Here is a 26,868-nt window from a genome sequence, read left to right on the forward strand (position 1 = left end):
GAGCACTATGGGACTTAACTTCTGAGGTCATCAGTCCCCTAGAATTTAGAACTACTTAAACCTAACTAACCTAAGGACATCACACACATCCACGCCCGAGGTAGGATTCGAACCTGCGGCCGTAGCGCTCGCACAGTTGCAGACCGTAGCGCACAGGCATCACATAAGCGCCTAAGTCCAGATTCCGACTAATTCAACCCATATTTCTAATAATCAGTTCGTAATTTACTTCACCTTCGCCAGTCACTGGCCTACACTGTTGATCGCTACGTTCTTTAAAGAATCATTCCCTTCATGTGAGTGGGTCCGTTGCGAAATTGATCAGTGCTTTAAACTGCATACAATTCGAACAAAGCGAAAATTTATTTGCATAACGACGAAATTGAAAAAAATACGAAGTTTGAAAGTGGTTGCTTTGCAGATCTCTTACATCACAACCTCCCTCTATAATTTATTTAAGTCTCACACGATCATATTGCCAGGGATGCAATCTTTTGTCAAAAATAATTACTTCCCACTCCGTTAACAATCAGTTATCTGTTAACTATTACCCACATTGTAACACTGCAGTTAGATAACATTCACTGTGTGATCAAAAGTATCTGGACATCCCACGTAATGCGGAATTCACCACCAGAGGCGCGGAACCGCCAGTATATAGATAAAAATTGGGCGCGGAATATTGTGTTATCAGTGGAGAAGCTGTAACAGCAGCATGAGTCAACCTTGGGAGTTCAGCTACTGCGAATGGGGACTAGTCATTGGATGTCACCTGAGTAACAAAGGGGAAATTTAAGCCCTACTGAAGCTTGGTGATGAGACTGTGGAGTAGAAACGCGAAGGAACAGCCAAAGTTAAACCGAGACCAGACAGACCTCATGTACTGATGAATAAGGACCGTTGGGTATTGTGGAGAGGGGTAGTAAAAATTCGCATGAAATCAGCGACGGAAATCACTCGTGGGCTACCAGCAGTGCAGCAATGACTGTGCGTGGGGAGTTAAAAATAAATGGCTTACCATGATCGAGCAGCTCCTTGTAAGCTACATGTTTCCGTAGTCAATGTTAACAGATGCTTGAGGTGGTGTAAAGAGTGATTCCACTGAATAGTGGATGACTGGAAACGACTGATTTCGACTGATGACTCATGCTGTACCCTATGGGAATAGGATGGAAGGGTTTGGGCTAGGCGAATGTCTGCAGAACGTTACCTGCATCAAGTGTAGTACCAATAGTGAAGTACGGAGGACGTGGTATTATGGTATGGGGAAGTTTTTCGCGGGCAGGGTGTGGGTGGTCCCCTTCTCTGCGCTTAAGAAAATGCCAATTGAGGAAAGACATAAACATATTTTATAGCTTTGCGAAATGTGGAACGGTTCAGAGAGGAAGATTTCTTGCGCACCCCTAATAAGCAGCGTCTAGGACGCAATGTTTTATGGATAACAAGACACCTGAAATGGACTGACCTGCCCATACTCCCTACCTGACCCCAAAGGAATGACTTTTGGATAAGAACATCGATTTAGCTCCAGATCCCAGCATCAAACGTCATTGTCTTGTGGGGTCAGCTCCTGAGGAAGAATGGGCTGGTATTCCTCCACCGACATCCAGATACCTCACTGAAAGTGTCATCTGCACATTTCAGGCCGTCATACAGACGAAAGGTATTCAGAATATATATTAATATCCACTAAAAGGTGTCTGGATACTTTCCATCCGATAGTGTATTAACTGTAGATTAAAATTGTGTATCGTACTTTACCTTTCACGGAAAATGCTTTTGCTGACTGTTGTGTACGACTTTGTACACAACGGTAGGAAGAGGTGGGCTACAGGGTGGTGTGGCAGCTGTCGTTGTACGAGTAGGAAATCTGGACGGAACAGAAATGATTAGCAAACAAGTTAATGCAATAATTAGAAGATTTACTTAACTTGCATTTCTCCAAGCCTATGAAGTCTCACTACAAATAATGCAGCAAGAAACGAAAGTCTAGCTCATTAGTGTCAACAAGGATGAGGCTCCCTAAAGCAAGCACGAACCGAACGATAGTGTCACAGCGAAGACACTCCAAGTGCGGCTGGAGTGAGTGGCTGCCGCCGGCCATCCTACACTGAAGCACCAAAGAAAATGGTACAGGCATGCATATTCAAATACAGAGAGATGTAAACAGGCAGAATAAGGCGCTGCTGTCGACAACGCCTATATGAGATAACAAGTGTCTGGCAAAGTTGTTAGATCAATTAATGCTGCTACAATGACAGGTCATCAAGATTTAAGTGAGTTCGAACGTGGTGTTATAGTCGGCGCAAGAGCTATGGGACACAGCAACTCAGAGGTTGCGATGAAGTGGGGATTTTCCTGTACGATAATTTCATGAGTGTACTGTGACTATCAGGTATCCGGTAAAACATCAAATCTCCGACATCGCTGCAACCGGAAAAAGATGTTGCAATAACGGGATCAACGACGACTGAAATGAATCATTCCGAGTGACAGAAGTGCGACTCTTCCGCAAATTGCTGTAGATTTCAGTGCTGGGCCATCAATAAGTGTCAGCGTGTGAACCATTCAACGAAACATCATCGATATGGGCTCTCGGAGCCGAAGGCCCACTCATACACCCTTGAACTGCACGACACAAAGCTTTATGCCTCGCCTTGGCCCATCAACATCGACATTGGACTGTTGATGACTGGAAACATGTTGCCTGATCGGACGAGTCTCGTTTCAAATTATATTCGGATCGACGTGTACGGGTATGGAGACAACCTCATGAATGCATGGACCCTGCTTGTCAGCAGGGGACTGTTCAAGCTGGTGGAGGCTCTATAATGGTGTGGGGCGTGTGCAGTTGGAGTGATATGGGACCCCTGATACCTCTAGATACGACTCTGACATGTGGCACTTACGTATGCATCCTGTCTGATCACCTGCATCCATTTATGTCCATTGCGCATTCTGACGGACGTTTGCAATTGCGGCAGAACAATACGACACCCCACAGTCCGGAATTGCTACAGAGTGCCTCCAGGAACACTCTTCTGAGTTTAAACACTTCTGCTGCCCACCAAACTCCCCCGGCGGTCCTCACGCCGCCAACTCGCGTACCTGCAGCTACCGTCGGCAGCACACCACATCAAGTTCCGAGGTGCCTGCCGCCAAGTCGCGCAGCACTGTCTCCCCTCTCCGGCGAGGGGCGCACTTCGTGCCGCGTCGAAGCGGCCACTGACCAAGCGCTGGCCGACTTACAAGCATCCTTCGCGGCCAAAAGGGCTGCAACGAAGGATGAACTCGTGGCTGTCCACCGACAGCTGCAACAGCTGCGGGAGGAGCTGCGACTTCTCAAGAAGGCGCCGCCTGTCCCTGCTCCCGCCGCCCCCGTGAGGAGGCCAGTGGGGGTAGACGCCGCCACCCAGACGTCCACCGACTCGCCTCCTGCAGCAATGCAGGCGGCTTCGCGCATGGAAGTCGACGTCAAGACGCCTGCGCTGTCTTCTCCCCCGGAGACAGACGTGGAAGAACAAGCACAATCCGAGGAAGAGATGCCGACCGCTTCCTCGCAAGCTGAAGAAGAGGAAACCGTCGAAGAACTGCCCCTTCCGCTTCCGGACGAGTGGAGCGTGCAGCCCTTCCTGAGAAACATCGTGGCGTCGCTGAAGGACGGGACGTACCCTCATGGGGACAACCCGTACCCCTTCACGCCGGCGCACGCGAAACCACCACTGCCTCACCAACCGTGCGACCTTCGCCCCAGGCGTTGCACGTTGCGTGAGGCGGTAACGAGGAAGGAGCTAATACTGCTCAACAGCCGCCCCATCTTCACCCCTTCCGACTGGGAACACATCTGCCAGGTCACAGAGAAGTGGGTGAAGGAGGAGTGGCGCTCCGGCAGGCGTCAGCCTGCCCCACAGGACATACCAGCCATCAACTACTTCGCTAGTTTAAACTCAGCGGGATTAGCCAGAGGCCCATTCGAACGAGAGGCCACCCATACGACAACATAGAGGATAAAGGAGGAATAGCAGCACTGCTGCTTAGCCTCCATCATCTCCGGACAGAGGATGTCCGTGATTTAAGCGAGACGAGACGAGGCGAGACCATATATGAGCTTTATGGAGCATATCTGGGATGCCCTGCAACGTGCTGTTCAGAAGAGATCTCCACTCCTCGTACTCTTATTTATTTGTGGACAGCCCTGCAGGATTCATGGTGTCAGTTCCCTTCAGCACTACTTCAGACTTTAGCCGAGTCGATGCCACGTCGTCTTGCAGCACTTCTCGCGGGGCCCTACACGATATTAGACAGGTGTACCAGTTTCTTTGGCTCTTCAATGTACACTCTTTGAAATGGAAAAAAGAACACATTGACAACGGTGTGTCAGACCCACCATACTTGCTCCGGACACTGCGAGAGGGCTGTACAAGCAATGATCACACGCACGGCACAGCGGACACACCAGGAACCGCGGTGTTGGCCGTCGAATGGCGCTAGCTGCGCAGCATTTGTGCACCGCCGCCGTCAGTGTCAGGCAGTTTGCCGTGGCATACGGAGCTCCATCGCAGTCTTTAACACTGGTAGCATGCCGCGACAGCGTGGACGTGAACCGTATGTGCAGCTGACGGACTTTGAGCGAGGGCGTATAGTGGGCATGCGGGAGGCCGGGTGGACGTACCGCCGAATTGCTCAACACGTGGGGCGTGAGGTCTCCACAGTATATCGATGTTGTCGCCAGTGGTCGGCGGAAGGTGCACGTGCCCGTCGACCTGGGATCGGACCGCAGCGACGCACGGATGCACGCCAAGACCGTAGGATCCTACGCAGTGCCGTAGGGGACCGCACCGCCACTTCCCAGCAAATTAGGAACACTGTTGCTCCTGGGGTATCGGCGAGGACCATTCGCAACCGTCTCCATGGAGCTGGGCTACGGTCCCGCACACCGTTAGGCCGTCTTCCGCTCACGCCCCAACATCGTGCAGCCTGCCTCCAGTGGTGTCGCGACAGGCGTGAATGGAGGGACGAATGGAGACGTGTCGTCTTCAGCGATGAGAGTCGCTTCTGCCTTGGTGCCAATGATGGTCGTATGCGTGTTTGGCGCCGTGCAGGTGAGCGCCACAATCAGGACTGCATACGACCGAGGCACACAGGGCCAACACCCAGCATCATGGTGTGGGGAGCGATCTCCTACACTGGCCGCACACCTCTGGTGATTGTCGAGGGGACACTGAATAGTGCACTGTACATCCAAACCGTCATCGAACCCATCGTTCTACCATTCCTAGACCGGCAAGGGAACTTGCTGTTCCAACAGGACAATGCACGTCCGCATGTATCCCGTGCCACCCAACGTGCTCTAGAAGGTGTAAGTCAACTACCCTGGCCAGCAAGATCTCCGGATCTGTCCCCCATTGAGCATGTTTGGGACTGGATGAAGCGTCGTCTCACGCGGCCTGCACGTCCAGCACGAACGCTGGTCCAACTGAGGCGCCAGGTGGAAATGGCATGGCAAGCCGTTCCACAGGACTACATCCAGCATCTCTACGATCGTCTCCATGGGAGAATAGCAGCCTGCATTGCTGTGAAAGGTGGATATACACTGTACTAGTGCCGACATTGTGCATGCTCTGTTGCCTGTGTCTATGTGCCTGTGGTTCTGTCAGTGTGATCACGTGATGTATCTGACCCCAGGAATGTGTCAATACAGTTTCTCCTTCCTGGGACAATGAATTCACGGTGTTCTTATTTCAATTTCCAGGAGTGTATATTGCAGACGCAGCGGGAGCTCGTGATACGGAGCTGCTGGAGGAGTGTTTCACGGAGGGTGCTCCATTGGGTCTGCTGGATTCCGCAACGACCGCTATCAGCGTGTGACGGAAACTTGCAATTTCGTTGCCACCTCGAATACGCCTGTTGGTCGCTGTGGATATGTGAAACCGAAGACTCAGCTATCCATGCATGACTCACAGCGTAACCTCACAGCTTCATTTCCACCTGTACCTCCCTGCTATTTTCCAAACTATCCAGAAACTTTTGTGCATACGTACTGGTAGCATTTTGTGCAGAAGAATTTGTGTCATTTAAATTCATGTCCGTGAGGACTCACTCTCCCATACATTCATAATCAATACACCTGCATCAATACACGATGCACTGTGTTATGGACACAATGAAACACACACAGAGTTGTGGAAGGGGGGGGGGGGGGGATGTTAAGATGTATGTTTTACTTTTTGGCATAGAATCATGTCTGCATAAGTAGATACCCAAATCCATAGCTCCTATTGATATTCCTGTCTTAGTAGATGTCCTTTGGTGGGGAGTTTCAGGTCCAAAGCTTCAAATGATATTTGGGCAATGTTTGCCATTTTTTGCCTCCAGCACAAATGGAAGTATGTATATACTGCACTTGAATATGGTTGCCCTCAGTGTCGCCACCATACCGTTACTTTGAAACGAAATACAGGGCTACTAAAACGTTGCACAGCTGCCAAACCAACTGCCACCAGTCGCTCTCGTTACACTGCCAGTAACCGTCCAGTCTAGACATAAGGAACGGCATGAGTACGAGTACAATGTTGGAAGTTGCATACATTCGAAATCAAGGCGCTAGTATAATTCCGCAAGTATGACGGGTGTGAGAACGATGTCGCTGCAACTGCTTCCTACTCGTCGACTCGTTGGCTCTTATAAAGTAAAATAAAATGAAAATAATAGTGCAGCAATGAAGAGCCGTGACGGAGCACGGAGGTTGAGTGCTGTTGTAATGTAGCACTGATGGGTGAAAACAACCGACTCCCTGGATTAGGTAGCTCCCAACGAATCTGCTTTGTGAGACTGTGGAGGGGATAGGGCAAAAGTTAAATAATGCAGTGTATACAAATGTAAATGTATGCTGTAAGAGCAACAGTGATGTCTGTAATTCACTTCTACAGTCATATTTCAGACGGTAAAGATATAAAGTTCGTCCAATGCAGACAAGATGGTGTTACTCTTTTTCAACAGATCAATAATCACTGCTAAATGACTGGTCAACGTACTGATAAAGAACATTCGTTGCACACAGCAGTTATGTAGTGGCAAAGACGCGACTCTTCGGTTATACTTGTGGACTCCTCCCGACACTCGTTTGTTCCACTTGTAGCCGACAACAGACTCATGCGAAATGTTTCCTGTTACGTGGGCAGCGATGGAGACTCGCGAATCGCCTGCGAGCGCGCGGAAACGGCGAGTTCGGTGATGACGTAATAGGACCCGCTGGCGAGATCTGCACAGAGTCCGTCGGCTGAGGTTGCTACTTTTATCACGATAGCTTGTGACATCATCCTTACGGCATAAATCAACCCATATGTTAGACGTAGAAAATCTCTTTCAAATAATTTTATTTTTGCACACTTTTAAGTTACTAAAACTAAACTAAAAAACCTCGCCCGAACAGGCTATGAAGGCCCAACGGTACCGGCCGGCCTCCGTGTTATCCTCAGCCCACACGCGTCAATGGATACGTATATGGAGGGGCATGTGGTCAGCACACCGCTCTCCCGGCCGTATGTAAGTTTCCAAGACCGGAGCCGCTACTTCTCAGTTTCCCTCACAAGGGCTGAGAGCACTCCGCTTGCCAACAGCACTGGGCAGACCGAATGGCACCCATCCAGGTAGTAGCCTAGCTCGATAGCGCTTCACTTCGGTGATATGGCGTGAACCGATGTTACCACTGCGACAATGCTGTTGGCAGTTTTAAATTACCCAGATGGGCAATTTTAAGCACTTTCAATACATGAAAATATAATTCAGTAACCCCAACAGATTTCTAGTCCTGTTCGCGTGCATATCATATTCAAAATAAATAGACTAAAAATTCTATAAAATTCTCAGAATGAAAACTGAGCAACCGTGGTTGACATGTATATCAAGTGATCAGTAAAATACAAATCTGAAATTTTTCGATGTTTATAGTAATGGAAATGCTGTGTGGCTAGGGCCTCCCGTCGGGTAGACCGTTCGCCTGGTGCGTGTCTTTCGAGTTGACGCAACTGTGGTGACTTGCGTGTCGATGGGGATGAAATGATGATGATAAGGACAACACAATACCTAGTCCCTCAGCGGAGAAAATCTCCAACCCAGCCGGGAATCGAACCCAGTCCGTTAGGTATGACATTCTGTCGCACTGATCACTCAGCTACCAGGGGCGGACTTTCTAGTAAATAAAACATCATATTTTAGCTCAAACAAGTCACGTGTATCTAATTAAGTATTTTGGATTCGTAATTTCCTGTCAGCAAGGTGACATTTCGTAGAAACTGACGGAAGGGCATCGAGTAAAACAGACATGATATCCGGTGTTTTGCAAAGAAGTATTTTAGGCCCTTCGTTGTTTCTAATCTACATAAATGATTAGGGGATAATAAAAATAGCTGTCTTAGATTGCCATCTGAACATCAAAACCAATTGAAAAATGATTTAGACAAGGTATCTGGATGGTGAGAAATGTGGCAACTGACCCTAAATAATGAAAAGTGGAGGCCACCCATATGAGTGCTAAAAGGAATCCGTTAAATTTAAGTTACATGATAAGTCACACAAAATTATATTCAATTCAGCTAATACATAGCAATTACAATTACGAACAAATTACATTGGAACGATCACACCTATACAGGGACTGTAATTAAATAAGCGAAATCGGATCTCCTACGGAAAGGTTTAAGTGTTCGTTTCTCCCGTGCGCCGTTCGAGAGTGGTACGGTAGAGAAATAGTGTGTAAATGCTTTGATGAATCCTCTACCATGTGCGTAACTATGAATTGCAAAGTAGCCATGTGGTTGCAGATGTAGACCTCGCACTTCGAGTGAGATACCTCAGTTGCTTGAAAATGCTTTTAAGTAAAGTGTTAATAGATTTTGTTCTTAGATTAGATCATAGAAGCTGTACCACGCCCTCACTCCCCAAACCTATTACGTTAACGCGAATAGGAGATGATACCGACTTTCAACGGATGTTAGTAACGTCGGGCATAATTTCTAAAATGGAAACCAAAACCGAAAACGTGAGTCATACGACTGAAGCTGATAAAGTAAACACAAGTAAAAAGAGTGACGCGAAAAAGACGCAGATAATTTCAAGCAATTTCATGGGTAACCGAAAGTATCTGTAATGTTACGTCAGAAGCAACATTTATTACATGAAAATTTAGGTTACTGTGAACAAGGAGCCTCCAGTCTGAATTAATCGATTAGATTCTTGCACCCTCGATTTTAGATTGACGAAAGTAAAAGGAAATTCAACAAAATTATGTCACAATTACAAAATCGTAATTGAACTTAACTATAGCCCACAAATCACGTAGAAGTGCCGTATTTCGGGTAATGCGCGTTCGTCTCCTCCCTCGAAGGCGTCCCAGTATCGAGTTCAGGGGACCTGGAGGACCACACAAGCGCGCTCATGTCCCACAAGCCATTCTGATAGAATTATGGGCAATTACATGTCACCCTGCACATTCTCATACTAGAATGATGCATCTGATACTTGTATAATGGTATATCTGCACGCGCCGTGTGCTATTATCAAATAACTTTTCTCATTAGTGGCCGGAAGTATTTTAAGATATATCGAGACTCAGGAGAGACTGCACTTCTGTGTGCTTTTTAATAGCTATAAACTGATGCTGCATTTACAGGACGGTTAAACAGATAGTATCCCGTGTGTGTTCTGTAATTTTCGTGATTCCTTTGCCAAATGAACGTACTGTGTTGTTTGCAGAACTATATTCAATGCTGAGATCACTGCAGTAGATGGGATCTATTCGTGCTGAGAGATTTCTCGACTACACTGACTTTCTGGATTCCCTTAAACCCTACAACGACTATACCCAGAAGATAAATATGCCCAGAACAACCCAGAGTACCCTCTCCGTCCGCAAAGTATGGGAAAACAGGAGTTATTCCGTTAGGTACCCAACGAATTCCAGGGGCAAGATACTCTGAACACAATTAATTGGTTACGAACTGTAGATTAAAACTGAAGAAACTGCGTAAAGGTAGGAATTTAAGGAGGTGGGACCTGGATAAACTGAAAGAGCCAGAGGTTGTAGAGAGCATTAGGGAACGATTGACAAGAACAGGGGAAAGGAATACAGTAGAGGAAGAATGGGTAGCTTTGAACTTTGAAATAGTAAAGAGAACAGAGAATCATGTAGGTAAAAAGACGAGGGCTAGTAAAAATCCATGGGAAAAGAGATGTTGAATTCAAATGATAAAAGGAGAAAATATAAACATGCAAGAAATGAAGCAAGCGAAAGGGAATACAAACTTCTAAAAACGGAGATTGACAGAAAGCGCAAAATGGCTAAGAAGGAACGGCTAGGCGACAAATGTATGGATTTAGAAGCATGTAACACTAGGGGATCGATAGATGCCGCCTGCAGCAAAATTAAAGAGGCCTTTCGAGAATATCAAGAGCTTAGATGAAAAACCAGTCCTAGGCAAAGAAGGGAAAGCAGAAAGATGGAAAGAGTATATACAGGGTCTATACGAGGGAAATGTACTTGAGGGCAATATTACGGAAACATTGCATGAAGAATTTGACAAAGCACTAAAAGACTTAAGTTGAAACAATGCCCCGGGAGTAGACAACATTCCAATATAACTACTTATAGCCTTGAGAAAGCAAGTCATGACAGAACTCTTCCATCTGGTGAGCAAGTTGCGTGAGACAGGCAAAATACCCTCAGACTTCAAGAAGAATATATGAATTCCAATTCCAAAGAAAACACCAAGGGGTTCTAGGCGCTTCAGTCCGGAACCGCGCTGCTGCTGCGGTCGCAGGTTCGAATCCTGCCTCGGGCATGGATGTGTGTGATGTCCTTAGGTTAGTTAGGTTTAAGTAGTTCTAAGTCTAGGGGACTGTTGACCTCAGATATTACGTTTCTTACTGCTTAGAGCCACTTGAACCATTTTGAATCCAAAGTAAGCAGGTATTGACAGGCGTGAAAATTACCGAACTATCAGTTTAATAAGTCACGGTTGCAAAATGTCGCCACTCTAGTTTCTTAGCCGCCCTTAAGGTGCTCGTAACAACCAAATTTGTTTACCAAATGCGCTGTTTCCTTTCCATGGATTTGTCAGACGACTGCACAGACGTATCCACTAAGTTTGTCAAATGTAAACTGACTTTGGAAGCAGCTGTCACACTGTGGGTATCGTGTCACGAAACATTTTGACACTAGTGGCTTCCAATGCAGACAAAACATTTCTCGCATTCACTTTAAACTGAGTAGACAGATGGAAAAGAAAACAAGACGTTGATCGAGGGCGTTGTTGAAATTGAGCGATAAATATATCCCTAAATCTTCCGAATCAAATGTTACATCCATAATCGATGATTAAATTAACTTTCTCCGTATTGACAGTTAAACTTTTAAGAACTTTTTATAATTACTTCGAGCTCACATTTAAAACGAAGACACAGTTATGCACAAATCAGCTCTCTTCTCTTCGGTCCCCTAATGCAATTTCTTTAAAATACTACAACGTGGAAATACATACACTGTCCATGGAAGAAAACTTGATGATAGTTTCCGAGAGTGTGGAACCTCACAATACAATGATATTAATTCTAATAAAAACTCTATCTCGCTAAACATGCGCAGTAAAACATCAACATAAACAACGTCCGCTATCTTGTCAAATCGGCCCCTATTAAAAATTTCTCTCATACACATCAGCCACAGTCTACGTTGCCGCGCTGGGTACCGCGTGGTCTTGGGCGCCTTGTCACGGTTCGCGCGGCTCCTCCCGTCGGAGCTTCGAGTCCTCCCTCGGTCATGGAGGTGAGTGTTGTTCTTAGCTAAGTTAGTTTAAGCTATCGTAATTAGTATGTAACTCTAGGTACCGATGATCTCTGCAGTTTGGTCCCATAGAACCTTACCACAAATTTCCAAAAATTTTTACAGTCTATGTTTGACAAACACGGCAAACAAAGCCATACACTACCAAGTGATTTGACAAAATTAGCGAAGTTTGACAAAATGTTTGATGGATTACAGGGGCCTGTTAGACACTGTTTAGACCAATCGCAGATCACCGACAAAATGATTCAAATGTCTCTGAGCACTATGGGACTTAACTGCTGAGGCAGGATTCGAACCTGCGACCGCAGCGGTCGCGCGGTTCCAGACTGTAGCGCCTAAAACCGCTCGGCCACACTGGTCGGCGCAGATCATCGACTACTGTGCGATCATTAATTAATTAACTTGGCTCTCAAGGGTTCAAAATTGATTGCGAAATCTTGTTGCAGTTAGTCGCCGTGGAAACATAATCTGTGTAATTGCTCATTAGTCTTAATGAAAGATGTTTCGCGATTTTGAGTAACCAATATCTCACCGCTTAAAGCAGAAGAACGGATAGGAATGAAGACAGTCAATTAGACTACAGTCTCCTACAGCTACTTCTTTTTAATAACGCATTCCTGAATTCGTTCGACACATCTGTAACTTCTCTTTCATGATATACAGGCACGGTGGGTGAATGAACGGATGAAGGTACACGTGTCAATAGTAACTCTAATATGAAATTTATTTTCGTAGCCCGCAGCTCGTAGTCGTGCGGTAGCGTTCTCGCTTCCCGCGCCCGGGATCGATTCCCGGCGGGGTCAGGGATTTTCTCTGCCACGTGATGACTGGGTGGTGTGTGATGTCCTTAGGTTAGTTAGGTTTAAGTAGTTCTAAGTTCTAGGGGACTGATGACCATAGATGTTAAGTCCCATAGTGCTCAGAGCCGTTTGAACCATTATTTTCGTACGCGACTATGAAGTGATAAAATAGGTAAGTAGCAGTTTAATTTGCCGTGCTGTGTAACGAAAGCTCTGTGCAACGGAATAGGAGATTTTGATTTTGTTGCCATGATAAAAAAGACAGTTTCATGGCTGGTCGTCTGTGGCCACGCTTGCTGCACTTGTGCTTGAATTTCAGATGCGATGAAGAAGAAATGTAGCTCTGGTACTTTTCCCTAGCCAGCACGAAATTCCCGCACCAAAAATTGAGAAAAAAATGGTTCAAATGGCTCTGAACGCTATGAGACTTAACATCTGTGGTCATCAGTCCCCTACAACTTAGAACTACTTAAACCTAACTAACCTAAGGACATCACACACATCCATGCTCGAGACAGGATTCGAACCTGCGACCGTAGCGGTTACTCGGTTCCAGACTGAAGCGCCTTTAACCGCACGGCCACACCAGCCGGCAAAAAATGGAGATTTTTCTCTCTTTTTTGTTCAGTTTTCCCCAGCTCGTAACTTTTAACGCAGCAAAATCGTAAAAAAAATTATATTTCTCTTTCTGCAAAGCCGGTGCGGAAAGAGGATCTCTGCGTATTCCTGTAGTGCATCTATAATCCCGAAGAGCAACAGCACCACTGCTGTTGGTTTGATAAAACAACTTCGCGAACAAAGCCCTAGTCACCTTGTCCAGATCCATATTGCCTATCTGGAACTGTAATGCACACTGACTATTGTGTTTCAACGCTATGACGTCGTACCAGTACCGATGCCTAACGACAAGTCATGAGACTAACACTACTGATGCAAACTGTGCAGCACAGAATCTGTACATCATTCCTATAAAGTTGAGTATCTATACCCTAAGTAGTTTTCCGCCTGCACTGGTTCAAGTAGCGAAGGTTTAACTGTAACCACCCTGTACACCAATTTCATATGATTCAGCATGAAAGACAGCTCCAAGGCTGTTATATTTGCTGGCGAGACATTCATAATTGTTAAATGTAGCGCCATATAACAAACCAAAATTATGTCACACCTATGTCAAATGTAGATTATGATACTATCGTCATTTTTACTGAAAACTGTCTCTTCTTTCGTTAATGTTCATTCTAGTTGCAGTTATAAAATACGGGATCATACGTATTGGAGTAATATGTTATACTAATTATTTAGGCAAATTTTATACTTTCTCAAATTATTTCACAGCACCTCAGAACATTATTTGTATCTTTCAATGTAAAAGCTTTTGGATATAAAAATTAGTTATATAGGGTTTACTTTACACGAGTTAAAGCAAATGCAACATAGTTCGAATATTCTTCCAAATGCAATTTACCTAATATTTCATAGAAATTTCTTGTTCACTAACAGAATGCTATCATTAGTTTCTAAAAAATACTTTAACTTTGTCGTATAGAATTCGATGTTTCGTAAAAGCTGAATATATACACTGTCCTTTAGATATAGCATCCTTGAGAATCCCAGAATTTCTATTTTGCAACTTTATGGTTCAAATGGCTCTGAGTACTATGGGACTTAACATCTGAGGTCATCAGTCCCCTAGAACTTAGAACTTCTTAAACCTAACTAACCTAATGACATCACGCACATCCATGCCCGAGGCAGGATTCGAACCTGCGACAGCAGCAGTCGCGCGGTTCCGGACTGTAGCGCCTAGACCCGCAGGGCTACCGCGGACGGCTGCAACTTTATAAAATAATTTTTATCATTATTTTATTCCGCTAATGATTGCAAGAGCGAAATATACGTTTACTTAAAATTGTTAATAATACAAAAACCTGACGTCATTATAATCATTAATTTGAACTCTATAGTTTCTAGAACATGCTAGAAATTCATACTTTAATATATACAATTGAATATGCAGCAAATCATCAGTCAGCACTTGGCAGTCAGAATGTGCATTGACTTTTGTTTCAGCGAGAATAAAGTAAGTCTTTTTTTCTCATGAAGGCCCGAATAAAAAGTTGTCTTCAACGTTAAGAAGCTCAATGGAGAATTTTTAGTCTAGTGATTTTTAAAACGTGAAATAAAACATGAGCTGTGACATCGTGAAAAAGTGTATCCACTTTGTCAGTAAAAAACCAGAGGCCTGAATCATCTCCTAGCAAAACGGTGAGTCCTGTGTGAAGGACAAACAGATAGAGGAATGCATCTTTCGTCACACTATTACTCATCGAACTTTTTAGTAAATAATATCTCTTTCCTTGAACTTTAAAAATGTACTATATTAGCAGTTGGTAAGTTTGTAGTTGTAGGTTCAGCTCTACAACGATGAAGCGTAAATGCTACGATTTATTAACTCATGATGGGGATAACTCAAGTTAAAAATGAGGGGCTCTGGCGTGCGTACGAAAGACAATAACCAGTAACATCTGTGGAACGCTGGAAGAGAGCTTTCTTTGAGCACATTTTGCGTAATATGACTGTATAAAGCAAAAATGGAAAACAAGATAAAAACCTGTTTCAAGTTGAACTTCAAATATTTATCGAAAATTCAGAAACATAATATAAAATAAAAATATCGGCACTCGATATTGCCATTTCGATATCAATGTAGCGATGATAAAAATAACACCGATAATATTGTTTCCTGGGAAACATATCGACACGTCGATATATCGATATTTCATCTACAGCTCTGCTCAGCATGAGCAGACTCTTCATACGGACACGAGCTGTGTTGACGAGCATAATCCTGTTCAAAATGGCACCACGATACTGACGCATGAGAAGTTAGACATGAACAAGAAAGTCAGTAGCGTGCCACTGCGCCGTCAGAGTTCCCTCAGTCGCTACCAGCCATAGCCTGAAGTCACACCCAATGGCTGTCCACGTCATGACGCCAGGAGTAACACCGCTGTGCCAAGCCAAAACATTGGAATAGTGGGATTTCTCCCCAGATCACCACCATACTCGGCAATGATGGTCCTCTGGGTTAGTGCAGAACTGTGATTTATTGCTGAACACAATGCGACGTCATCTATCTACTGTACATGCTTCCCAGTCATACCACCACTCCAAACGCAGACATTTGTGTTGATGTGTTCACAGCAGCCTACACTTGAGATGGTAATTCCTTAGTCTCGCTGCAACTAGTCTCTGACTGATGGTGTGGGATGAGATAGAATGTTTCAGGCACTTATTACTTCATTTCTGATGGCAGGAGCAGATGTGAAGTGGTTACGATGTGCTTTGTGCACAGTACAGCGATCCTGTCTTGTGGCGTTCAGACGTGGTTGACCGGAATCATGACAATCTACATCTACATTTATACTCCGCAAGCCACCCAACGGTGTGTGGCGGAAGGCACTTCACGTGACACTGTCATTACCTCCCTTTCCTGTTCCAGTCGTGCACGGTTCGCGGGAAGAACGACTGCCGGAAAGCCTCCGTGCGCCCTCGAATCTCTCTGATTGTACATTCGTCATCTCCTCGGGAGGTATAAGTAGGGGAAAGCAATACATTCGATACCTCACCCAGAAACGCACCCTCTCGAAACCTGGACAGGAAGCTACATCGCAATGCAGAGCGCCTCTCTTACAGAGCTTGTCACTTGAGTTTGCTAAACATCTCCGTAACGCTATCACACTTACCAAATAACCCTGTGACGAAACGCGCCGCTCTTCTTTGGATCTTCTCTATCTCCTCCGTCAACCCGACCTGGTACGGATCCCACACTGATGAGCAATAATCAAGTATAGGTCGAACGAGTGTTTTGTAAGCCAACTCCTTTGTTGATGGACTACATTTTCTAGGGACTCTCGCAATGAATCTCAACCTGGCACCCGCCTTACCAACAATTAATTTTATATGATCATTCCACTTCAAATCTTTCCGTACACATACTCCCAGATATTTTACAGAAGTAACTGCTACTAGTGTTTGTTCCGCTATCATATAATCGTACAATAAAGGATCCTTCTTTCTATGTATTCGCAATACATTACATTTGTCTGTGTTAATGGTCAGTTGCCACTCCCTGCACCAAGTGCCTATCCGCTGCAGATCTTCCTGCATTTCGCTGTAATTTTCTAATGCTGCAACTTCTCTGTATACTACAGCATCATCCGCGAAAAGCCGCATGGATGGTTCAGATGGCTCTGAGCACTATGGGACTTAACTTCTGAGGTCATCAGTCCCCTAGAACGTAGAACTACGTAAACCTAACTAACCTAAGGACATCACATACATCCATGCCCGAGGCAGGATTCGAACTTGCGACCGTAGCGATCGCATGGCCGGCCACCTCGGCCGGCTAGCCGCATGGAACTTCCGACACTATCTACTAGGTCATGTACATATATTGTGAAAATCAATCGTCCCATAACACTCCCCTGTGGCACGCCAGACGTTACTTTAACGTCTGAAGACGTCTTTCCATTGAGAACAACATGCTGTGTTCTGTTTGCTAAAAATTCTTCAATCCAGCCACACAGCTGGTCTGATATTCCGTAGGCAATGAGTATGCCTTCGCTCACATACCCACGCAGTCCACCGTCGGGCCGCTGTCACATCGGTACGCCCAAAAAATCTCGTTGCTGCCTGATTTGACCAGCTGGCTTAATGAAAATTCGTAATAAGGTCTCTTTCAAATTCTGTCAGGCGGTGATTACTCTGTCTCACACGCATATGCTGCATCTCTGTGTCTTTCACATTAATCGCTCAACATCTGACACTGTTCACGCCCATTGTACAATGAGATGGCAAAAGTCATGGACAGCAATATGCAGATATACAGATGGCGGTAGTATCGCGTACACAAGGTATAAAAGAGCAGTGCATTGGTGGAGCTGCGATTTGTACTCAGGTGATTCATATGAAAAGGATTCCGACATGATTATAGCCACACAACGGCAAGTAACACACTTTGAAGGTGGAATGGTAGTTGGAGCAAGACACATGGGACATTCCATTTCGGAAATTGTTAGGGGACTCAATATTCCGAAATCCACAGTGTCAAGAGTGTGTCGGGAAGACCAAATTTCAGGCACTATCCCTCACCGTAGACAATGCAGTGGCCGATGGCCTTCACTAAACGACCGAGACAAGCGGCGTTAGCGTAGAGTTTTCAGTGCGAAAAGTCAAGCAAAACTGCCTGAAATAACCGCAGAAATCAATGTGCGACGTGTGGTCAAGATATCCGTTAGGCCAGTGCGTCGAAATTTGTCGTTAATGGGCAGCAGATGACCAATTCGAGAGCATCTGCTAAGAGCACCGCATCGCCTGTGGCGCCGCTCCTGGGCTCTTGATAATATCAGTTGGACCCTAGATGACTGGAAAACCGTGGCCTGATCAGATGAGTCCCGATTTCAGTTGGTAAGAGCTGATGGTAGGTTTCAAGTGTGGCGCAGAACCCACGAAACCATGGGCCCAACTTGTCAACAAGGCACTATGCGAGCTGGTGGGCTGCTCTGGCTGAACCGGTAACTGACTGGACGTGAAGTTTTTATGAATGACAATGCACCATATCACCGGGCTATAATTCGAGTGACTGCTTTGGCCACCCAGATTGCCCGACATGAATCCCATCGAACATTTACGGGAATAATCGAGAGGTCAGTTTGTGGACAGAATCCTGCACCAGCGTCACTTTCGCAATTATGGGCGGTTATAGGGGCAATATGGCTCAATATGTGCAGGGGACGTTCAAAGAAGCGTTGAGTTCATGCCACGTCGAGTTGCTGTATTATGCCAGGCAATAGGAGGCCTGACAAGATATTAGGAGATAGCCCATGATTTTTGTCACCTCATTCTATGCACTGCCAGGCATGGTAACACAACTAAACACGAATAGCATTAGTGGATTCTGGTGGCTGTCCTACCTATCACAAAGAATTGCAACTCCAATCATTTACATAATCGTCAATGGTATGTGCGAGTACGATGTCACTGTCACATTACTACGCCTTCTGGGTAGTTCACATTTTTCTGAGGCGCTGTATTTCTGCTTTCTCTTACTGTTGTATCTTTTGGTTCAGCTTGCTTCTCCACAAAGATAACAGGAGATTTACTTGCATAATTGTCTGTTACTAACTCGCGAGCTGTGAGTTCGCGTCCTGGAAGCAGACACCTTTTCGCAGACAGTGGCGGACACCCAGTAGAACAGCGAGTGTGCGGGTGGCGGCGTTCACGGCTTGCAGTGGCGTGGAGGAGGCCGACAGCCCGCCTCGCCATGCCTCAGCACCCCTTACCGTGGCGTCACCGGGCGGCTCGGTTTACATTTACACCGGCTGGGAATGACACACCCTACTGCTGCAGTGCTCACTTCTACGAGAGCAATTCGAAAAGTGAAGCCATTTTTTAAAAGAAACTTTTTTATTGGGGGAATAACGTTGCAATTAAGTTCATTTTTGTACGTAATCTATCTCTCTCAATCTCTATGCACTTCGTCTGTGTCTTGACAAGCTTCCTAAATCCTTCACGGAATAGGTTTTTATGGTAACCTACACTTCCACTCTTGCAGCGTCTACGCAACGTCGTCATCTGAAAAACTCTTGGATACGCGCATGTGCCCCTTCTTCGAACCAAAAAGGTGATAATCACTTGGAACAAGGTCAGGACTCTCTCGTGGGTCCTTCAGCAGCTGAAAACCGATATGAATTATCCTGGAGCAAAACCACACCTTTTGAAAGCTTCCCTCTCCGTTTTTGTTTTGGTTTTCAGATCTCGCAGTAGCTGCCACTGTTCATTGTTTGGCCTCAAATAGTGCAAAGAAGCAACAATGGAGCTTTCATTTATAAAATCATTGCAATCTTGAACTTTCCTGCATAAGCTTGGCTTTTGTATTGTTTTGCTGTCAGCGAAGATGAATGTTTGCAGCTTATTATGTGGTTCATGAACGTCTCATGAACGCTTCCTATGCTATTGAAAAAGTCAATGAGTTAGTTACATGTTCCACTGATCATTTGAACGATTCTTTTATCGAAATGATATGGAAATAATCAGTTTACATGATATGTATACATGATTAATGTTATCAACAATGAACGCATTATTATTTTTAGTCTTACTAATTCAACTACACTTTTTTGCTGGCTACCAGTTTTTAAGTAGAAATTCATCAATGAAATAGGAGTTGTCCAGGAGAAATGATTTTAAAATAGATTTAAAACTTGCTCCGCTATCTGTCAGTCATTTTATGTTAATGGGCAAATGGACAAAAAACTTCTGTTGCTGCACATTGAACGCCATTCTGAGCCACCGATAGCTTTAACAATGGGTAGTAAAGGTCATTTTTCCTTCTAGTGTTGCAGGTATCTACATACATCGTTGTTTTTCTCAAATTTTCTTGGCTTATTTAATGATGAGCTTCCGCTTCGAAACGTCTTCTGTGCCGTTTCGACATCTCAAAACTTTTCTGTTCGTGCTTGCCAGTTGACATTGTACCCTAGCAGTACCAACATTGCTGTACTTTACAGGCATCGTGGACGATTGGAATGCTGAACCTTGGCTAACACTCATTTCCTGCGCACTATAATTAATTGTGGCACAAGGACCACCACGAGTCATTCGCTCAGCTATCTCTACGTTCCTGTCCATTTTCGAAGCTCCATCTCCAATTAAAGTGATTAACCCACTTGTATAATAAGGCAGCTGTCATCACACTACAGCCGTATTCTGCGAATAATCTCCACAACTTTAGCCCGTTCAGAGTATATAAAGCGTTCACTCCATCGGTGGATTGTAGGTACCAAATGAATGCTGGACCGAGACTCTGTCCCTGACATCAGCCTTTTGCAGACGACTAACACACCAACCGAAAATGTAGAATGGTGCATCATGAGAAGTGGCTATGTTATAAGCCTAAACTAGAACTAATAAGGAAAATGCAATCGTCAAACACAGTGTCAAAAAAGTAAATAAAACAGCAAACGTGTGAGGCCAGAGAATGGCTACAGCATTGCACTTGCATTTTCAGATGTAATCCGACTTTGCAGTGCTTTGAGGGGAGTTTATTGAGTGGGGGAAGGGGTGTTCCTGTTTGATGATGCTTTTCAGACAGAGCCCAGGACTCGTGATTCTTGCTTGCTCCGTATTCGGCAAACCCCGACAGTTGGTTAGATTTGGTTGGGTTGATTTGGTGGAAGAGACCAATCATCGAGGTCATCGGATGGGGAATGAAAACGGCCGTGACTTTTCAAGGAACCATCCCGGCATTTGCTTGAAGCCATTTAGGGAAATCACGGAAAACCTTAATCAGGATGTCCGGACGCGGGATTGGACCGTTGTCCTCCCGAATGCGAATCCAATGCTAACAACTGCGCCACCTCTCTCGGTGACATATGGTTACAGGTATACTCTGGGGATCGAGCCTTAGAGAACTGATCTTCTTGCATGGATCGCGTGCGATTAAATCCGTAACAAAATCTCCTTCTGTTTATGTACTGGTCTGCTCCCGATTCCAGTCTGAACCAGACTGTGTGTGGAATGTTTTTGGAGCGCCAACTTCGCGTTACACGTGAAAGAATTGTTTTCGCTGTTTGAAGGCAGAGATGTGGAAAACGCCATTTTTATACCCCAGTTACTGTCATCAGCTTTAACGTTTCTATACTTCGTTATGGCCGCAGCTATAACTACATATATCTCTACTGTAAACCATTTTTATGTCGTTTATGAGTCAGAACTTCTTTCGGTGGCTGTGAAACATCATTAGATAGTACTTTTTTGTGGCTTACTTCTCCAGTCTTCATTTTGGTAAAAAATTCTTTGGTTTTCATTGAATACGCACGAGGTCTGTTTAAGAAATACCGGAACTGCGTCCACAAATTTTTTCTACGCTTACCTCTTATTTATTGTGCATGGTCTCCTTCGAAAAACCACCTCCACAATTGATACGCCGCTCCCAACGCCGTTTCCACTACGAGAAGCAGTCTTGGTACGTCTCTTGCTGGATCGCGCGAAGCGCCGTCTCTGAATTTTCTTTTAGCTCATCTAGCACTGCAAATCTTAGTCCTTTCAGCCGCGTAAATCATACAGATTTTCGTTGTACATAACCAATGAGCATCTTTCCGTTGCGAAATGTTGTGTTCATGTGGATGTCTGTGACGAATAAGTATGGGTTTATTGGTATTTAAACTGTCCATGAGCAACGCAAAGCGAAAAGAGAACAAGACGTACCCGTCTAGAACAGTATCGATTTCAATGTGTCATCAAGAAACGAATCACCTTCAGTAGCATCAAATGCACTTATTCCACGAGACTCTGCTCAGTGACTGGGGGTTTAATCCAGGACAATGGTCAATAGTTCCGTGTTAAGGAACTTCGCAATACACCTCTCCTCCATATAACAGTCAAACACCAACAGAAATTTATACTGTCACTAGGGTTCTAAGCGGCCAACTCTGTGTTGAGCGCTTCATCACCAACGTGCATTGGCGACCAAGAATCTACGGATACATCGAGATGCGACCAATCTATTGTAGCCCTACAAATTTTATTTTTCGAGTGGCTTTTAGCATTTTCTCGCATATTTTCATTCACATTTCTTGTCGTTAAAGTTTCTCCTAGCCTTTTGTACAAGAAGAGCTATCCCCTGACACTGCGACTGAAGAGGGGAAGCCCTCCTTGCTGTGCTGGGGGCTTGACCACGTCCGCTGGAGGCGTCGGGTAGAGCTGTCCCATGCGCTCGCTGACACGGGTACTGGTTGCTGTTTCAGGTTACCGCTGCTTCAAGGCCGTCATGTTCCTGACGGGCTTCATCTTCGGCTCGGTGATCGTGTACCTCATCTGCCTGCAGGAGAAGCTGCTGCCGGCCTACGGGAACGCTGGTAAGTTAGCGCGTTCGCGGCTGGACCTCAAAGCGCGCCACAGTTCTCCCGTTGGGCACTTCTCACCACGCTCAAACTCCCTACGCCTTCCAACTCCAACGAGTGCTTGATAGTGTTCTTACACTTGTCATCTACCAACTATGATCAATGTACAGTGCGTACCCGTTCCATTTGAGACTAAGTGTGGGAAGAGTGACTGCGTTATATCTGCATTTACATCTATACTCCACAAACCGTCTAATGGAGTGTGACGGAGGGTACTTTATCTACCAATGTCATTTCCCCTCTTCCCCGTTGCATTCGCGAATTGCACGCGGGAAGAACAATTATTGGTAAGACTCCGTGAGAGAGCTCGAATCTCTCTGATTTTAACTCCATTGTCCTTTTTCGATATTCGTGTAGGACGAAGCAATCCTTTGCTAGACTCTTCCTTAGAAGGACGGGCAGGGAATTTTAGCTGTAAACTACAACGTGATGCACATCGCTTCTCTTGTAACGTCTCCCACTGAAGTTGGACGTGCGTCTCCTACTACTACATGGATACTCTTTGCAAATCACATTTAAGTGCCTGGCAGAGAGTTCATCGAACCACCTTCATAATTCTCTATTATTCCAATCTCGTAGAGCTCGCGGAAAGAATGAACACCAATATCTTTCTGTGCGAGTACTGATTTACCTTGTTTTATCGTGGTGATTGGAATTTCGTGAGAATATTCCGTCGCAACGAAAAATGCCTTTCTTGTAATGATTTCCAGCCCAAATCCTGTATCATTTCTGTGACACACTCTCCCATATTTCGCGATAATACAAAACGTGCTCCCTTTATTTTAGCTTTTTCGATGTACTCTGTCAGTCCTATCTGGTAAGGATCCCACACCGCGCAGCAGTATTCTAAATGAGGACGGACAAGCGTAGTGTAGGCAGTGTCCTTAGTAGGTCTGTTACATTTTCTAAGTGTCCTACCAATAAACGCAGTCTTTGGTTAGCCTTCCCAACAACATTTTCTATGTGTTCCTTCCAATTTAAGTTGTTCGTAATTGTAATATCTAGGTATTTAGTTGAATTTACGGCTTTTAGATTAGACTGATTTAGCGTGTAACCGAAGTTTAACGAGTTCCTTTTAGCACTCATGTGGATGACCTCACACTTTTCGTTATTCATGGTCAACTGACACTTTTCGCACCATTCAGATATCTTTTCTAAATCGTTTTTCAGTTTGTTTTGATCTTCTAATGACTTTATTAATCGATAAACGACAGCGTCATCTGCAAACAACCGAATACGGCTGCCCAGGTTGTCTCCAAAATCGTCTATTTAGATAAGGAACAGCAAAGGGCCTATAACACTACCTTGGGGAACGCCAGAAATCACTTCTGTTTTACTCAATAACTTTCCGTCAGTTACTACGAACTGTGACGTCTCTGACAGGAAATCACAAATCCAGTCACATAACCGAGACGATATTCCATAAGCACGCAATTTCACTACGAGGCGCTTGTGTGGTACAGTGTCAAAAGCCATCCGGAGTCCAGAAATACGGAATCGATCTGAAGTCTCTTGTAAATAGCACTCAACACTCCATATGAATAGAGAGCTAGTTGTGTTCCACAGGAACGATGTTTTCTAAACCCCTGTTGACTGTGTGTCAATAGACCCTTTTTTTCGAGGTAATTCATAATGTTCGAACACAATATATGTTCTAAAATCCTGTTGCATATCGACGTTAACGATATGGGCCTGTAATTTAGTGGATTGCTCCTACTACCTTTCATGAATATTGGTGTGACCTGTGAAACTTTCCAGTCTTTGGGCACGAATCTTTCGTCGAGCGAACGGTTTATATGATTGTTAAGTATGGAGCTAATGCATCAGCATACACCGAAAGGAACCTAATTGGTATACAGTCTGGACCAGAAGACTTGCTTTTATTAAGTGATTTAAGTTGCTTCACTACTCCGAGGATATTTGCTTCTACGTTACTCATGGTGGCAGCTGTTCTCGATTCAAATTCTGAAATATTTATTTCGTCTTCTTTTGTGAAGGCATTTCGGAAGGCTGTGTTTAGTAACTCTGCTTTGGCAGCACTGTCTTCGATAGTATCTCCATTGCTATCGCGCAGTCGCGCAGAGAAGGCATTGATTCTTTCTTGCCGCTAACATACTTCACCTACGACCAGAATCTCTTTGGATTTTCTGCCAGGTTGCGAGACACAGTTTCGTTGTGGAAACTGTTATAGGCATCTCGCATTGAAGTCCGCAATAAATTTCGAGCTTCTGTAAAAGATCGCCAATCTTACTAATCGAACCCGTGGCAAAATGCGCTACTCTTCTGTGGACCGTCTCTATTTAATCTTCCAGTGCTGCCTGTCAGGGCTCCCAAACTGTGGAGCAATATTCAAGTACTAGTCGACTCAGAGATTTGTGAGCTACAGCCTTCGTGGGCGGACTACACTGGCTGAGGATTCTTGCACTCTGGTATCCGTCTTTCCTGAGATTACTTTATGTGATCATTTCACACGAAATATCTACTTATGCGTTATCTTGGACATCTAATGAATGTTATTGCATCCAGTGCTTGTTGAGCAGTGATGTAATCATACAAAATGGCTCTGAGCACTATGGGACCTAACATCTGAGGTCATCAGTCCCCTAGAACTTAGAACTACTTAAACCTAACTAACCTAAGGACATCACACACATCCATACCCGAGGCAGGATTCGTACCTGCGGCCGTAGCGGTCGCGCGGTTCCAGACTGAAGCGCCTAGAACCGCTAGGCCACAAAAGCCGGCTGTAATCATACAATTACGGGTCATTCTTCCTATTTGTACGCTGTACATTTCTTTATGATTAGGGCCAATTTAAATACTTGCACCAAACATCGATCCTAGCAGATCCTATTTCGCTACAAGTTTTTAGTGCTGCTACTTCTCAGAATACAGCATCATTATCTACGAGTAACCATACGGAGCTTCCGACGTTACCCACTATGTCTTTTACACACACTGTAAACGGCAACGGTCTTTCAGCAGTCCACTGAGGTACGCCCTAAGTTACTTTTATGTCTCAAGTTTTCTCACCACTGCGAACTGCAGCGAATTTATGGCTAAAGAATACCCATATATTTCGACCTGAAAGCAGATTCGTGCAATTTTCTAAGTATCGCGAAACATTAAAAGTCTGCATAAAGAGTCCATTACATCGGATTTTTCGGTCTCAGATTTCTGTTACACTGCTCTGCGCGCATGCAAACTTTGATCACTCTCCGTGCCTTCTTGGTATATGCCATTAGTCCAACCTGAGGTGAATGAAACACACTTAAAAAGTATTCTACAGCATACAATCTCTTTCGTAGATTAAATTGTAGTTTACCATTATTTTATTAGCGTATGGATGAATGCCATTGGGTTTACCCACACAACTCTCGAGAGTATGAACTAGGTTCACTTCATATCACCATGCATTGTTTTACCCGAGTAAGGCTGTAAAGAAAAAGTACCGGTTAAATTTTGAACTGTACTTATTACGTACTGTCGATTCACCTAACAGTTCCTCGTTATTTCCTTACTTATCGTAATCATTTACTACTACAAACAAGCTGATGATGAAGTGAAAAGTGCATGGGCAAGGAGGAAAACAAGAAATTGTCTTTAGTTCAAAGCACAGTCTTCAAATAATATTTATTATTCAAGCAAACACGGGTACAAATAGCGAGCTCTGTTGAAGGAGAGTCACCTCAGCATGAAGAACCTGCAGGATGTTTATTGAGAGAAAAATATAGCACCGTAAAAGGAGGAGGGACTGCAAGTATACTCAATGTCGAAAGATATTTGACAGTGGGTGAATTGGACGAATTACCAGTGTACGTTTTGGAGATACATAAATCGCTAGAACCAATGCATTACTCAGCGAACACTGCACACAGTCTTCAGTGCCGCAGTGTATAGCAATTAGCATTCCCGTACTAAATTTTAGTTCTCGCATGGTGTACGAAGCCCAGCGGTGCACACAGATTGTACCTGCTGTGGCTAGCGTTTCTGCCTCTGGGACATTGGGTCCCGGCTTCGATTACCGGCCTGTTTGGAGATTTTCTCTGCCCGGGGACTGGGTGTTTGTGTTGTCCTGATCATTTCATCATCATCATCATTCGTGATAGTGGCTAGATTGGACTGTGTAAAAAATTGGACTGTGAAAAAAAGGGCGATGATGACCGCGCAGTTGAGCGACCCACAAACCAAGCATCATCATCATCAACCCATACGTGGAAAGTGCTCCAGGTCGCACTCTCTGCTGTCCCACTGCTGTCAC

At 44.8% G+C, this 26,868-nt stretch overlaps 1 protein-coding gene across 2 annotated transcripts in view; it reads left to right on the forward strand.

The window, feature by feature from the left end:
• The window catches only part of LOC126354413 (transmembrane protein 198), a 331,011-nt gene that overhangs the window by 220,241 nt on the left and 83,902 nt on the right, over positions 1–26,868 (forward strand). For both annotated transcript variants that reach the window (XM_050004032.1, XM_050004033.1), the window contains exon 3: positions 22,452–22,562. In XM_050004032.1, the coding sequence (XP_049859989.1) occupies positions 22,452–22,562 (111 nt within the window). The remainder of the gene's footprint in view (positions 1–22,451; positions 22,563–26,868) is intronic.

The sequence above is a fragment of the Schistocerca gregaria genome, chromosome 3, assembly GCF_023897955.1.
Source record: "Schistocerca gregaria isolate iqSchGreg1 chromosome 3, iqSchGreg1.2, whole genome shotgun sequence".
Taxonomy (NCBI): Eukaryota; Metazoa; Arthropoda; class Insecta; order Orthoptera; family Acrididae; genus Schistocerca; species Schistocerca gregaria.